This window comes from Strix aluco, chromosome 15 (assembly GCF_031877795.1).
Source record: "Strix aluco isolate bStrAlu1 chromosome 15, bStrAlu1.hap1, whole genome shotgun sequence".
NCBI lineage: Eukaryota > Metazoa > Chordata > Aves > Strigiformes > Strigidae > Strix > Strix aluco.
Window position 1 is genome coordinate 12,879,318 of NC_133945.1, and position 13,072 is coordinate 12,892,389.

Sequence of the window (13,072 nt, forward strand, 5' to 3'; positions counted from 1 at the left end):
AGGTAGTCAAAAAATCCTGAGCACTATACACAAAAGCAAAGTATCAAATCTTTCTTTAAAATTGTTGAAGTAAGCCTAAAAAGACAAAATATATAGCAATTCAAATTAAAAGCAAATGAGGAAAATAGTACAAGAGAATCCAAAAAAAATTTTAAGCTCTTTGAAATCATTGCCATCACCTTAAATTAACATTTCCCTTGAAACACTGAATTGTTGTTGGGCAAAATGTTTTCTGCACACAGATTTTGCCTAGATCATATTGGTAGATCCTATAATAGACTTTATCAAACTCCTACTCAAAGTACTTCTAAAGCTTTCTCTAAAGAGAAAGAACAGTCTCTTCAAAATAATATTTGAACTGCATTTAAACAGACTGGAAATGACATTGACTCACTTTCTTAGCATACATGAGGTGGCTAGTACCACTGAATAATATCAAAAGATTACAAAGGAGATCTTATCATGTCTCTTGACACAGTTATGACTATAGTAAGTTCTCCCAGAATTCAAGTACAAGATCCTGTGTAAGAAAGAGCAGGATGAAAACCTCTCTGCTACAAAAAGGAAAAATGTTTTTGCATCTTCAGCATTTTGTTTTCAATAGGTATTTTCCTCTCCAGCTCTTGCAGTCCTGCTTTAACCTTTTCCTAGCCCATTTGTTCCTCAAACTAAGCGATCAACAGCAAGCTATGTGTGTATTTAAACAGACCAATAATGCCAGAATGCTAGGGCATTCTGTGCAGTATCACAGAGTTTTGTTAGCTTTCATGACTTGAGTAATTCTAAACCAAGTAATTCAACAGAAAAATGAGGTGCATTTCTAACCGAGATAATCATTGTTGAACAGACTGCTAAAGAGAAAGGCTACAGTCCTCATAAAAATGGATGACTTTCTAGATAATATACTATACCCACATATAGGTTGACTTGATGCAGAGCTAATCATGTGTAAAGTCCTTATAGCTGACAGGCAAGACTACCCAACCTACTGGTCTCTACTGCCTTTAAGCCCCTGAGAATCTTACTTGTCCAGTTCCTAGCCAAAATCTTTGGTGACATTTCTAAAGTGTGTTTTATACTTTAATTGGGTTAGATATCCATTAATGCTGAAGTTTTATAAATGGAAATGCATTCTGACCATAAGCTTGCACTCCTGGAAACAAAGTGTAGGATTAGAGAGTTGTTTTCTCAGTTCTCAGAAAGTTCTCATTTCACATATTATTTTATCCTGAACTTCCTAACTGGCCATTGTCTCCTTGCATCAGATGTGGAAGAACATATATGATAAAAAAAAAAAAAACGACAAACCAAAAACATATACACTTAAGAAATCCTATTGTTTCCTCTGACTAACCTGTAGACTGGAAGACTCCTGGGTTACAAAGGCAATAGCGTGAAGCAAAAGCTTCCATCATACGATCAATTTTTTGAGCCTCTCCTGGGAGTCTGAAGCTCCACAGAAACTGCCTACAGAAGGGAAGAATAGTTGTCAGGCTCATTCCAATATTTATATATTAAACATACATACTAATAATCAGAAACACAACAACAAAAAAAACCCCAGCAACGTCTATATAAAGTGTCCTAGAAATATATTCTCAATCTCTCAACACACAAGTCAGGAGCTATTATAAAGCAACATGCACAGATGGCTAGCCCAGTTATTCAGCCAGCAACACTGCATGCTATCAGGCAAGATAATATGGCAGTTCATATTCTGAGACTCTCTTTTTTCCAGACTGGTAAACAATTTTCTGTATGCATCCCATTTTTGCCATGAGAATGCTATGAGGAAACAATCAGTTCAATCCTCCCTGGGTTTCCTGGCTACTAAAAGCAATAAACACTCAGCTAGACTATACTTACAATGTAAAAAGACACATTACATAAAGTATTTCTGGTGGGGAACAGAAGCAAGGAGCAAAAAAAAAAAAAAAACCAACACAACATCTTTACTTGAACTCCTCAACCATTGAAAAAATAGTAACACCACCACAAAAAACCCCAGTGCTTAGAGAGGTGCTGCCTGTCTAGTCTAAGTTCACCCTACAAGAATCAGACCCAGACAGTAAAAAAGAAAGACACATGGTATCATCCAGTAATTTTGTAATACATGCAGGAGATCTGTGCTCCTGTTTAGCAGCATGAACTGGAATACAGTTTTTACTTTCATAACTTACTATTTATATATTTATATATAGGTACACTGGAATGCATACAGGACAGAAGTCTTCACAAATTCACTTTTGGCACACTGTGGCGCTAAAAAGCTCCAATTAATTTAATCACTTATTCTTTTCTTTCTTAGCAAAAGAATTATCTGAATTAAAACAGGATCTAAACCAGCAAAGTTACATGCTCTGCCATGCAAAACAAGTTCTTAATATTCCCTGTACACTGGGTGTCAATATAATAACCATTTATTCCTGTCTTCATCAGTTTTCATTTTAGGACATTAAAGTGTCACAGGCCATCTTTAGTTTGTCAGCTCTATATACTGTCTTTTACTCACCTCATGCAAGGTTCCAACCCAGATCACGAATTTTGTAAGCTACCAAAATACAAACATTTAATAGTAGCGGCTGCTAAGGAAGAATAAAATCAAACCTAACATTAAATTGGGTAAAAGAGACAGGAATATGAAGCCTCCCTGACAAGCCTCAGCAGCCAGAGAAAAGGCTTCCTTAGCTCAAGCCTCAGGCAGCTCAAGTTCTCATCACCACCACATCACTCAACCATAGCAAAGCTGTTCTGACTCCACATCACGAGGCACTGCACCAGAGACAAAGATCACATGGACATTTCAATTTATCTGGTGTCAGGAGGGAGTCACTTGTGGCAATGGAATTGGCAGAACTGTCTGAATCAACTTAATTTGCTAGATCTATTATGGATTTCCACCAAGACAAGAAGGGACTGCACAAGGTCACTGTATGCTGGCATGCCAGAGAAATCAAGTAAACTGATCACTCAGCAAGGGAAAAAACTATACGAAGATATCATACTTTCTTTCATATGACAACTTGGGAAACTCTGAGGAAAGTAAAAGGAAATTACTTCATTCAAAGTTTACCTCTTTGTAAACGGAACATAATCACCGACTATGGTCAGTGGGATTCCCCCCCTCCCCACCCAGAGGAACAAACTGAGGTGGAAGGAAAGGAGAAAGAAGATGGCAGCAAATAAAGTGTCTTTGCTTGGGTTAGGGGTTTGAGTGGTTTTTACCTATCTCTGTGCTAAGATATAAAAACAGATCTTCAAATGTCCACATATGGCAGGCACTCCAGAGCTACAGCTATGTTTCAGTTGTTTGTATTTGTCTGAAATAGTTAAAAGTTTTCACCTTTCGAAGGCAGCACACACACAAGCAATTGGAAGGGTTAAAACAGAGCTGTCTCTGCTAACTTGCACAGTGCTAAGCTGTAGATCAGCTTTCTGGCAAATAAATCAACACAGTGACTCATATGAACATGCAATTCAATCAAGGAAGCTCAGGTCAAAAAAAAAAAAAAAGAAGGAATTTACTCACCTTAAGGCTTGTACAAGATTGAGATCAGCGAACTCATGGAGTTCAACAAAAGCCTGAAGAACTTTAATATTAAATTCATCTCTGTGAAAGACAAAAATGGAAATAGAGAATTACAATTCTGAACTTTAAAGGCTTGTTAGTTATCTCTATTTGCTTCCAAGAATAAGCAAGGAAATAAATGATCGTACTGATCAAATCAAATAATCAGAAATAATTTACAGATTTATTTGACAGGTATTTTTATATTTAACACTAGTATTTTAGCCACTATTGCTGGCATTAAAAAAGTAGGTTACCAAGAGCCAGTACAGTTGAACTGATTTTAGCACTGCTTATTTAAATGACCTGAAAATGGCCTGGCCTTCTTCACTTCACATTTATTATTACTGCAGCTGCCTTGATATGGGATAATATCTGATAAACTTATCCACTGAAGAATTCATGACAATTTCTGCAGAAGACTTTTCTTTAGCCTTGCAAACACATGAAAAAAAAACTATCCCATTTTTTCCTCTAAGAACAGAAAATATTAAAGAGTATATTAATTTATGTACAAAGAGGAACAGAAATGTTTCAACTGACCATACCTAAAAAATGAACAACTTTTTAAAAGAGCTACTTAGTACATACTATATTCTTACTCCAGTCTCAAAAATCGTTACACTGAAAGTTTACTAAAATCAGAAGAGGTTTTGAATGGGCTTCCTCTCACCTATCTTTTATATTGCTATGTAAATCATGAGCCAAATTATGCTTTGTTTGATACAAAAGTGTCTAAATGCAAAAGAACATTTAAACATTAATGAACACAAAACTATTTGGGTGCAGACAGTATTTAGTCTACATCATCACTGAGTTCATACGCCAGAAGTATAAAGGTTTATAAACCTCAGGGTGTGCTTTAAATACATCACCAAGACAGAATGCTGCATATCAGCCTCCACCCGAAAACAGAATGGTGTGCATCCACCAAGAATTACCTGTTGCGTTACTAACTGCATAGTCAGACTAACCTGTAACACTTGTAAGTAAATACCTTAAAACTATTTATTCATTAGGATGTCCCCATATTGTTTACAGTATCAGCTCTGTCAAGCAAAACGAAGCAATTCTCATGGAATTTAGTATTGCACAATTCAACTGTAGGGTTGAATGGGGGTACTTTGTTACTCTAAGCCAAACATTGATTTTGCTTATATGCACGTAAAGCTGCAGTAATTCAGAATAAGTATTAGTCTTATACTCTTAATAAGTCTTAGTCTAATACTCTAATCTCTGCTCTTCTAGGTTTTAATGTAGACTGGATTAACAGCGATACCTGTGCTGAGTACAGCTCCAAAGACACAAACCAAACATCATGAAAGGTCTACAAAGCCACTTCAAAAAATAAATGAAAACTTACCAACCTATAAAGAAATCCTAGATCTTTTATAGGATGTAATTAATCCCTTATTTATTTTACATTTTTAGGTATTATCTTGTTCCATTTTACCATTCACTTTTTTCCAGTTTGATGAGTGCTATAACGCTATAAAAGTCAATAATTTAAAATATAACTCTTCATGGCAAAATGTTATACAAATATTTAATTCCATTGACTACCCTGGTCCTGTCTTCAGCTATGTTTAGCTAGAATGCAGTAGTAATTCATGATGGGTCCCCAGGAGGGAGCGGCAAAATAGAAGAGAACGTCCTCAGACTCCAAATGCCTTGATAAAATGATAGCACATAACTCAACAAACACTCATCTATAATATGCACCACCATTTGCACAAATCACTTCATGGCCTGTTTCGTAAGACCACCTCAATGGTCACATTTTATTTTATTCCAGGGTATATTTTACCCCAGGACCAAAAGGCCAAATACATTATTTTCAGAGAAACATGAATAAAAATAATAATTCTAGGAAATTAAGGATTCTAGAAATTAATGATGCAGTTCAAAGGAGTATGATGAATCAGTTCCCCATTCCAGACCTGACTACCTTGAAATTTCCATACATATTCCTGAAAATCAGATTGTCATCTCTTCAACTCCACCCCCCCTTATAAATTCATATAAGTGAAGAAAAAAAGACAGAAATACCACTTGCCATATTGCCACTACCATATTAATATTACGCCCTTCACAGAAAAACTGGAAGTATTTCAGAAGACAATACCAAGGTAGAATGCAGCTCTCAAAAATGAACACAGACTGCTTTATACAAGCTTTGCAATTATGGACATTAACGTATAAGTGATTTTATAATACTGATTGCCCGCATATTCAAGAGACACATAATACTGTTGTATAAAAATTGTTGAAATGTCTACATATACTGTACAGAAACTTCATAGTGAAGATCTATTTTCAAGATATAAATATTACAGTAAAAACTTTCATTAAACCTATTAGAGTCAGGAGGAAATTGCTGAGCACAAACTAAGCCATTCATGCTGTAAACAGATTACGGGTGCTTCAAAAGGGATCTGCCAGAACGTATCACTACGGGAGTATATCCTAAATGAGTCAACTTTTAAAACCTCCATAATGGCATCTGACCTGGAACATGTACAAGCATGCAGATACACATACTCCAATCCACTCTTCACTTCTGCCTCTTTCTGCTGCCTTTTTCAAAATCAATTCCTGGGTTGCACAGCAATGGAATAATTTGCATTTTGATTGTGTTTTGCAACAGTATGCATAAATATGCATGTTGCATGTTTATTGTACTAAGATTGATAAAGATATGGTGCGGCTGCCCTTTGAGACTCCTCCTTACTAATGGAGAGTTTGTGTGCAGGAAGACGACAACACTAAAAGCTGCTTGTAACTATTGTCCCAGGAACTACCTATTTTCATAAGTAATTTCTTTACATTCCAATTATTAGTGATTGCAAATCACTCCTTCTCTGGGGACAGTATCAAGAGTTACCGGAACTGTTGCAATACAACTCTCAGACATTCCAAAGCTTATGGTATTAAATTCTGCACTATAGCCAAATTTAAGGGTATTTTCTCAAAACAGTAAGTTACAATGAATTAAATATCATTCCACTATGTACCCATTTAAAAAGAACAACAAGCTAACAGAAAAAAACCTATCACAATACCATGGTAGTTTTACTTCCCACTGTAGCTTTTATAGATCTCAGAGTAGTAGAGTAGCTCTCTCATCCAGCTTGTGAAGGGGAAGGTAACTACCAAAACCCGTAAGTATGCTTTGCAAACTCAAGAACAAAGTTTCAGTATTTTTATTTTACCTTTCACCGAGGTAATCTCCAATTACTGTTTTATTTAATCCTTCTCCTTTATAAAGGAACTGTGCAATGTCTTCTGCAGTGTTCTGCAGGAGGTCATTTTCTATCAGAAACTGTATTCCCTGGGAAGAGCAATTCCAGAGGAAAAGGAATGTTATATTTTCTTCTACAAGCATTTATGTAAATACTGCTCATAACATTTGTTATTAATATACCGACACAGACATATATACAGCACATTAAGTATTACATTAGCTTACAAATTTTTTCTTTTTTACAATGAAATGGTAAACAAATATTTTTCAGTTAGATAAGCAATATTTAGTACTGGTTTAAAGATTATCTTGAGAACACATTTTTAAGGCTAAAAGTATTAGGTGGCAGTTTGAATCCCTCAACAATAGAAATATCGAATATTAATTGAATAATGATTCCATGTTGCTCTTTGGAGTTAATGTGTGAGTTGGCCTGGTCACAATAGTGCATAAATATCTGCAGAGACATAATCTGTAAAATCATATAATTAAGAGGTACATAGGAATAACTTAATTACCACCATGACACAAAATAAAGCATCTGTTATAATCTACAAACTGCCACCCAATACATCAAGCCACTACTTGCAGTAGAAGTCTCAGCTGAGGATACTGAAATCAGTTTATAAGAGTTTATGCTGACACTGCGATTATCAGTGACTTCTGGTTGTGCTGAAACTAAACTATTCACAAAGGACTGTTCATGAACCAGTCAAGCTTCTACCACGGAGCTTCTATCAAAACCAGGAGGAGAGTCTTACCCTGTCCCTCAGTGGGTGCTTGATCAAGCCCCTGGTCTCCTATGCCTCCATAAATTACTGGCCCTATAACTGGCACACTCTAGGGATGCCCAGAGAACTTTCTGCAAAGCGGTAAAGAAAGGAGACTAAGAGTTATGTAAAGATTACATAAAGGATGGAAGGAATGTTACTCCAACACTCAGCAGGTCATGAAGAGATAGCACTCTTTTTTTTCCCACCACACATCCCAACGAAGATGTTGCTATTTCTGCTGTTTTCACAAAGCTGTTAACAGCATGCTAGTGAAAAGTAGAAATGGCAACTGTAAGTAACCTTAATGTCTTGGATTCCAAATACGAACAGAAGAGCTTCATAAATTATTCCAAATCTTTTCTACTAGAATATCTCATAATTTCAGAAATATTAGAAGTTTTTCAATTTCTGCAAATGGAATATATTTCTTTTTTATTTCATTGCAACTGGGAAAACTTCCCATTATTTTTTGATATAGCACAGGAGGCCCTGCAGCAACATTCAGAAAAGTAATTATCCTTCTGTTTAGTTGATTCTGGTTTTTTTATAATGAAATTATTACCTGACTGACAAAAAAAAGTCAATTGTCTGACCTAATTTAACAAAGAAAATGAACTGTGATGTTATAAGGCTTGAAGCTTTTTTCAAAAAGTCTGGAATGCAATTCTCTCAACACAATTTTATCATCATCTGAAAACTTAATTTCAATGACAGGCTGGTATTCTGACAACTTAATATTTTGATAAGTCATTTCAGAACAGACATGATTTCGTTGCAAAGAATATATCCGTTTTATCTTGAAGCAGAAATAGCTGAGCGTTCCTCAAAAGTGATCCCTTCAAAGCTTACTTGATAACTAAATATTTGTACAAAAAAAATCATTTGACTATGAAACACAATGTTTTTTCCCATACCAAGTTATTTAAAAAGCTCTCAGCTGTCAACCAACAGAGAACCTTCCTTCTAAAAGACATCAGAAATAGCAGTTGCACATTCCCTTGTTCAACACCTGCAATAAACAAGTATTATTCACGCTTAGTGTAAACAGACTGACCATAATACTTTTAAAGAAGTTGTACAAGTTCCTGAAAAAGATAATGGACATGACTAGAAGCACAGAAAACAAATTTCTGTGCACAGAAGCAGATACTTAAACATACTACTAAAATAAATCTAAATCTCCTTTTTCTGGATTTTTTTTTTTTTTTAAAAAAAACTCTTAAACTGTTAAAGAAACCCAAATTAAATATACAGGAAAAGGAATTTGTCTGGGACATCATCTCTAGCGTCTGGAATAAATGGTAAAATAGGCCTGCCAACCCCCCATCAACTCCTACACTATCTTTTGTCTTGATGTAAATTTTCTTAAGGAAGACAGCTGTACTAGTTTTATCTCACCACACAAAATTCATGGCTACAGAAATATTCAATATTCACTACAAATATTCCATAGATTTTTTTTAAAGTCAGTGCAATTAAATCTGCTTTGAATTTCATAGCTTTTACAGTAGCTTAATTACAAATTTTGCAGTTATTTAAACCCTGCCTTTGTCAGGGAATTCATTTTCTGGGCCTGACACAGGCAGTACTGACTTCCAGTGCTGCAAATGTCAAGCATGGCTTTATGTCCTCTGCACAGAGATTCTTGAAGTGTTTTTACAAACTTTACCGTTACAGCCCTTCCCACACTAGTTAACCAAATCCAAACAGCGGGGTACGTGATATTACATCATGTAACTGCGTTAAACACAGCTATTTTGAACAAGGATTTTCTGGGTGGAGGTAGGGAGAACTGCTCTACATACATACTAGAACATGTAAAGGTCTTCAAATAAAAGCGGTAAAAGAAAATTACCTCACTCTGTTCCTGCTGATATGAAAGCATTCGATCTCTTATTTGGTTTTAGAGAAGAAAACTTGGGGGATTCAGCACATGTCATATTATCCCAGTTCTGTCACATTCCTAACTCCAGAGACCATCTTCCCTCCCATTTATGAATGAAAAACATCCTTTTTGCAATGACTCCAAGTTAATTCTCTCAACATTAGAAGGACGTATGTTTTAGCTGCCTGTAATTGAAAGTAGCAGCTGCAAACAACATGATGATCTAGCTTTAGAGCAGCCAGCTACTGCAGGCCACCACTGATTCACAGACATATTAAGAAATTACTACTGTAAGTCTGTTTACCACATTTAAATTATGTTACAGTAGCAATGCAGCCACGGCATCTATTTATAGAAAAATTTCACCCAGCAAGAACAGCAACAAAAAATAGTTAACATGGGAATGAAAGCATCTGACATCACCCTGTGACTTTGCCACAAACTTCTAGGATGTGAAAGAGCTGGAGGACAACAGCAAACTATCCAGATATTTGGGGATATTCTGCCCTCAACATAAGTTAAACAGTCACCAAAATGGAAAATAAAAATAAAAGACATGGTCAGTAGCTTTAAAAGGGTTTTATATCTCAAAGTATTTGAGTGTTTCTGGTAGACTGGAAACAGCCTTAAGAACAGCAGCCAGCACTGTACTTGGAACATCACAGAAAAGCCACAAACTGTAACTGAATTCAATACAATTGGAAAGAAAACATGTCAAGAATTAACACAGAAAAACAAATGCTAAACAATTTCCAAAAGGACCTTAAAGAAGACTCTCCACAAATTCAAAATGTAATCTCAATTACAAACAACAGAAGACAGTAAAACAAAGCAAGGAAGATGTAAAATGAAAAGTAAAGGCTAAAGGTCAAATATGTCAAAGCAGCTCTTTTAAATATATCGGGGGAGGTCTGTAAGAAAATGTGGAGGTCCCTGAATTTTCCAGAAAATTAACAATTATTTAAAAAAAAAGTAGAGGCACTGCAGAGAAATTAACTACTTCTTGGCAAAATGCATGGTACACTTCTTGAAATTGGTAACCAAGTTTCTACCTGTAGGTGTTTGTACAAGCCATATAGTTACACATATATAGGTATATATGTATACAAACACACAAATGTTCACATGACTTTTTCACAAACAGAATTTAGATATGCAAATATGAAAGTCTATAGAACAAATTAAAAAACATGTTAAAGGTATTCTAGAAGAAACAAAAAATAGCAGGGCATAAAAAAACCCCATATGGCCTCACTAATAACCAAACATCAAAATATTTTTAGAATTAAGTTTGACATATCAACATAGAACACCTCTATCGGGTACATATCATCTTTCTGCAAGCCAATTCAATCAATACCTGTCATATTTGATTGTTGATAAATAACCTCCATTATCGAAAAAGGTTCGCTTAAGTGAAAAAAGCACACACGACTAGCAAATATCTAGATGACTGCTTCTGATTTAACTCTCTGCTCAGTGTGTTATAGGATATACAAATAAGGCCTGTGAACTTATATTATCAGAAATGTTTTCTTAAGAAAACACGACTGTATTTGTCATAGATCATATTACAAGCAGGAACTTGATTCTTGACAAGTGGAAAAAAAAAAATCCTCTACCTTCTTAGGGTCCATGTTGAACTTCTTCCTTCCCATGGCTATTTGCTTATTTCTTTGTGTAGTTTTGCTACACATGGAGAAAAAATAAAAACAACAAGCAGTTATCAGTTGCTCTTTTACAAAAACAACAACTTCTGGATGAGCTTCTTTTAATTTGTATTTTGGCTACTTTGTACTTTCTATTACAAAAACAAGACATTCACTTTTTATAAGGGGGAAAGTTATGTTACTATTCTTTCAAATGATTACAGTTTCAGAGAACTAGATCATTACCAATTGGACAGTCTAAAATACTACATTCTATCCAGCATATTCTCTAGCCAAACAAATGACACACCTGAACAGGATAAAGTCAGGCTTTAGAGACTTTATAACAGACTGAATAAAGGTGATCCAATATTTGTTTAGCATGCTAAAGCTATTTTTATTTGCTATTCCTGGAAGACCTGTTCCAAGGTCTTACTGAATCATGTCCATATGTTAGCATTACTTACCTTTCCTCTACACTAGTCAGATTATCAATTTCTGTCATAACCTCAGCAATTTCAAATTTTAATCTCTGCCAAAAAAAGGAAGGACAATATGTTAACCTACATTAAAATACTTTTTGAAGTCATCTATCATACATTAATATGATCCATTAGGTTTTATTTTCTAATATTTGCTGTCACCTGAAGAAAAATGATGAATCTTACGGCTTCCTTAGATATTTAGCTTAAAGATTTTACCACAACTGAATGACTGTTAAACACATGGATCTAAACTCCCAGTGTGTGCTCATGTCAGAGTATGAAGACCAAACTGCCATTACCAATTGCAGCATAGAATTTCTTTACCCAGATTTCTCACTCACACCTATCCTGTATGCAAATCTGCTGTTTAATGAATTCTTGATTACACAAATGTGTACATATGCACATATTGCATTATGTAAATACAGAAGTTAGCATTTTTAAAAGCACACAAATGATGCATAAATCCTATTCATTATTAGTAATATTTAGCTTAAGCCATTTCTATGCTTTTAAAAACATTGCCTGGAATACATACCTAGGTATGCAGTTTACTGATACTTAATTTACTGAATCAGTCTTCTAAGGACCTTTACAGATAAATGAATTACCTCAATATCATCAATCAGTTCTTTTTTCCTGCGACGAATATTTAGAAGCTCTTCTCTTTCTTCTATGGAGAGGTCATCAGGCACTGGAATAGAGCAAAATGTACAGTCTTAGCATTTCCAAGCATCCTTCATCACAGAAACCTGATTAAGAAAAATAAGCTTACATGAACCATCAGGGCATTTTGTTTAAGTTGGAATCATTTTCAGAAAAAACAAAACAAAACAAAACAAAAAACCCCACAAACCAAAACATACAACCAAAAACCACAAACCTAATTTACTGGAATTCTACTTTATAAAATCATAAGGTAATTGAATGAATGACTATGGATAGAAACTATCTTTCAAAAGAAAGCTAGACGATCAAAGGGAACTTGTTATCATATAATATGTGGTAAGATTTGCACTACAGTTTATTTGACAAATTCAAGTCCGATATCATTCCAATTATTTCAGTAACAGACCAAAATTCTTCATGTAAATTAATTATGATTCAAAAGACATGACTATCTTTCAGGGAAAAAAGCCAAAAAAAATCCAAAGCTATATACAACTTGTTACCAAGATGCGTATCCTGGTGCTGACTTCAGATAACATCCCTTGATCTGGTTGCTTTGTAGAGCAGAGATGCAGGTTAAGTACAATACTAACATATTAACATCCTAAATACTTTCCATCGGTAGGATATACAAATAAATACACAGTCAAAATCAGTTATTTAATGCAGTGTATCACAAACCTATGTTTTTGTATAACATCATTTGAGTCTGAAGTATTTAAGTCAATTTTAGGTCTCTCCTTGGCTACACAAAAACAAATACGTTACCCTGTTGATAAGAATCACTTGCTACTGAAGA

At 34.9% G+C, this 13,072-nt stretch overlaps 1 protein-coding gene across 1 annotated transcript in view; it reads right to left on the reverse strand.

Annotated features, from left to right (window-relative positions):
• The window catches only part of CYTH3 (cytohesin 3), a 53,743-nt gene that overhangs the window by 12,961 nt on the left and 27,710 nt on the right, over window positions 1–13,072 (reverse strand). Inside the window, exons 2-7 of the mRNA XM_074840998.1 lie at window positions 12,216–12,298; window positions 11,587–11,651; window positions 11,093–11,159; window positions 6,781–6,899; window positions 3,530–3,610; window positions 1,355–1,467 (exon numbers count right to left, since the gene is read on the reverse strand). Of these exons, the coding sequence (XP_074697099.1) occupies window positions 1,355–1,467; window positions 3,530–3,610; window positions 6,781–6,899; window positions 11,093–11,159; window positions 11,587–11,651; window positions 12,216–12,298 (528 nt within the window). The remainder of the gene's footprint in view (window positions 1–1,354; window positions 1,468–3,529; window positions 3,611–6,780; window positions 6,900–11,092; window positions 11,160–11,586; window positions 11,652–12,215; window positions 12,299–13,072) is intronic.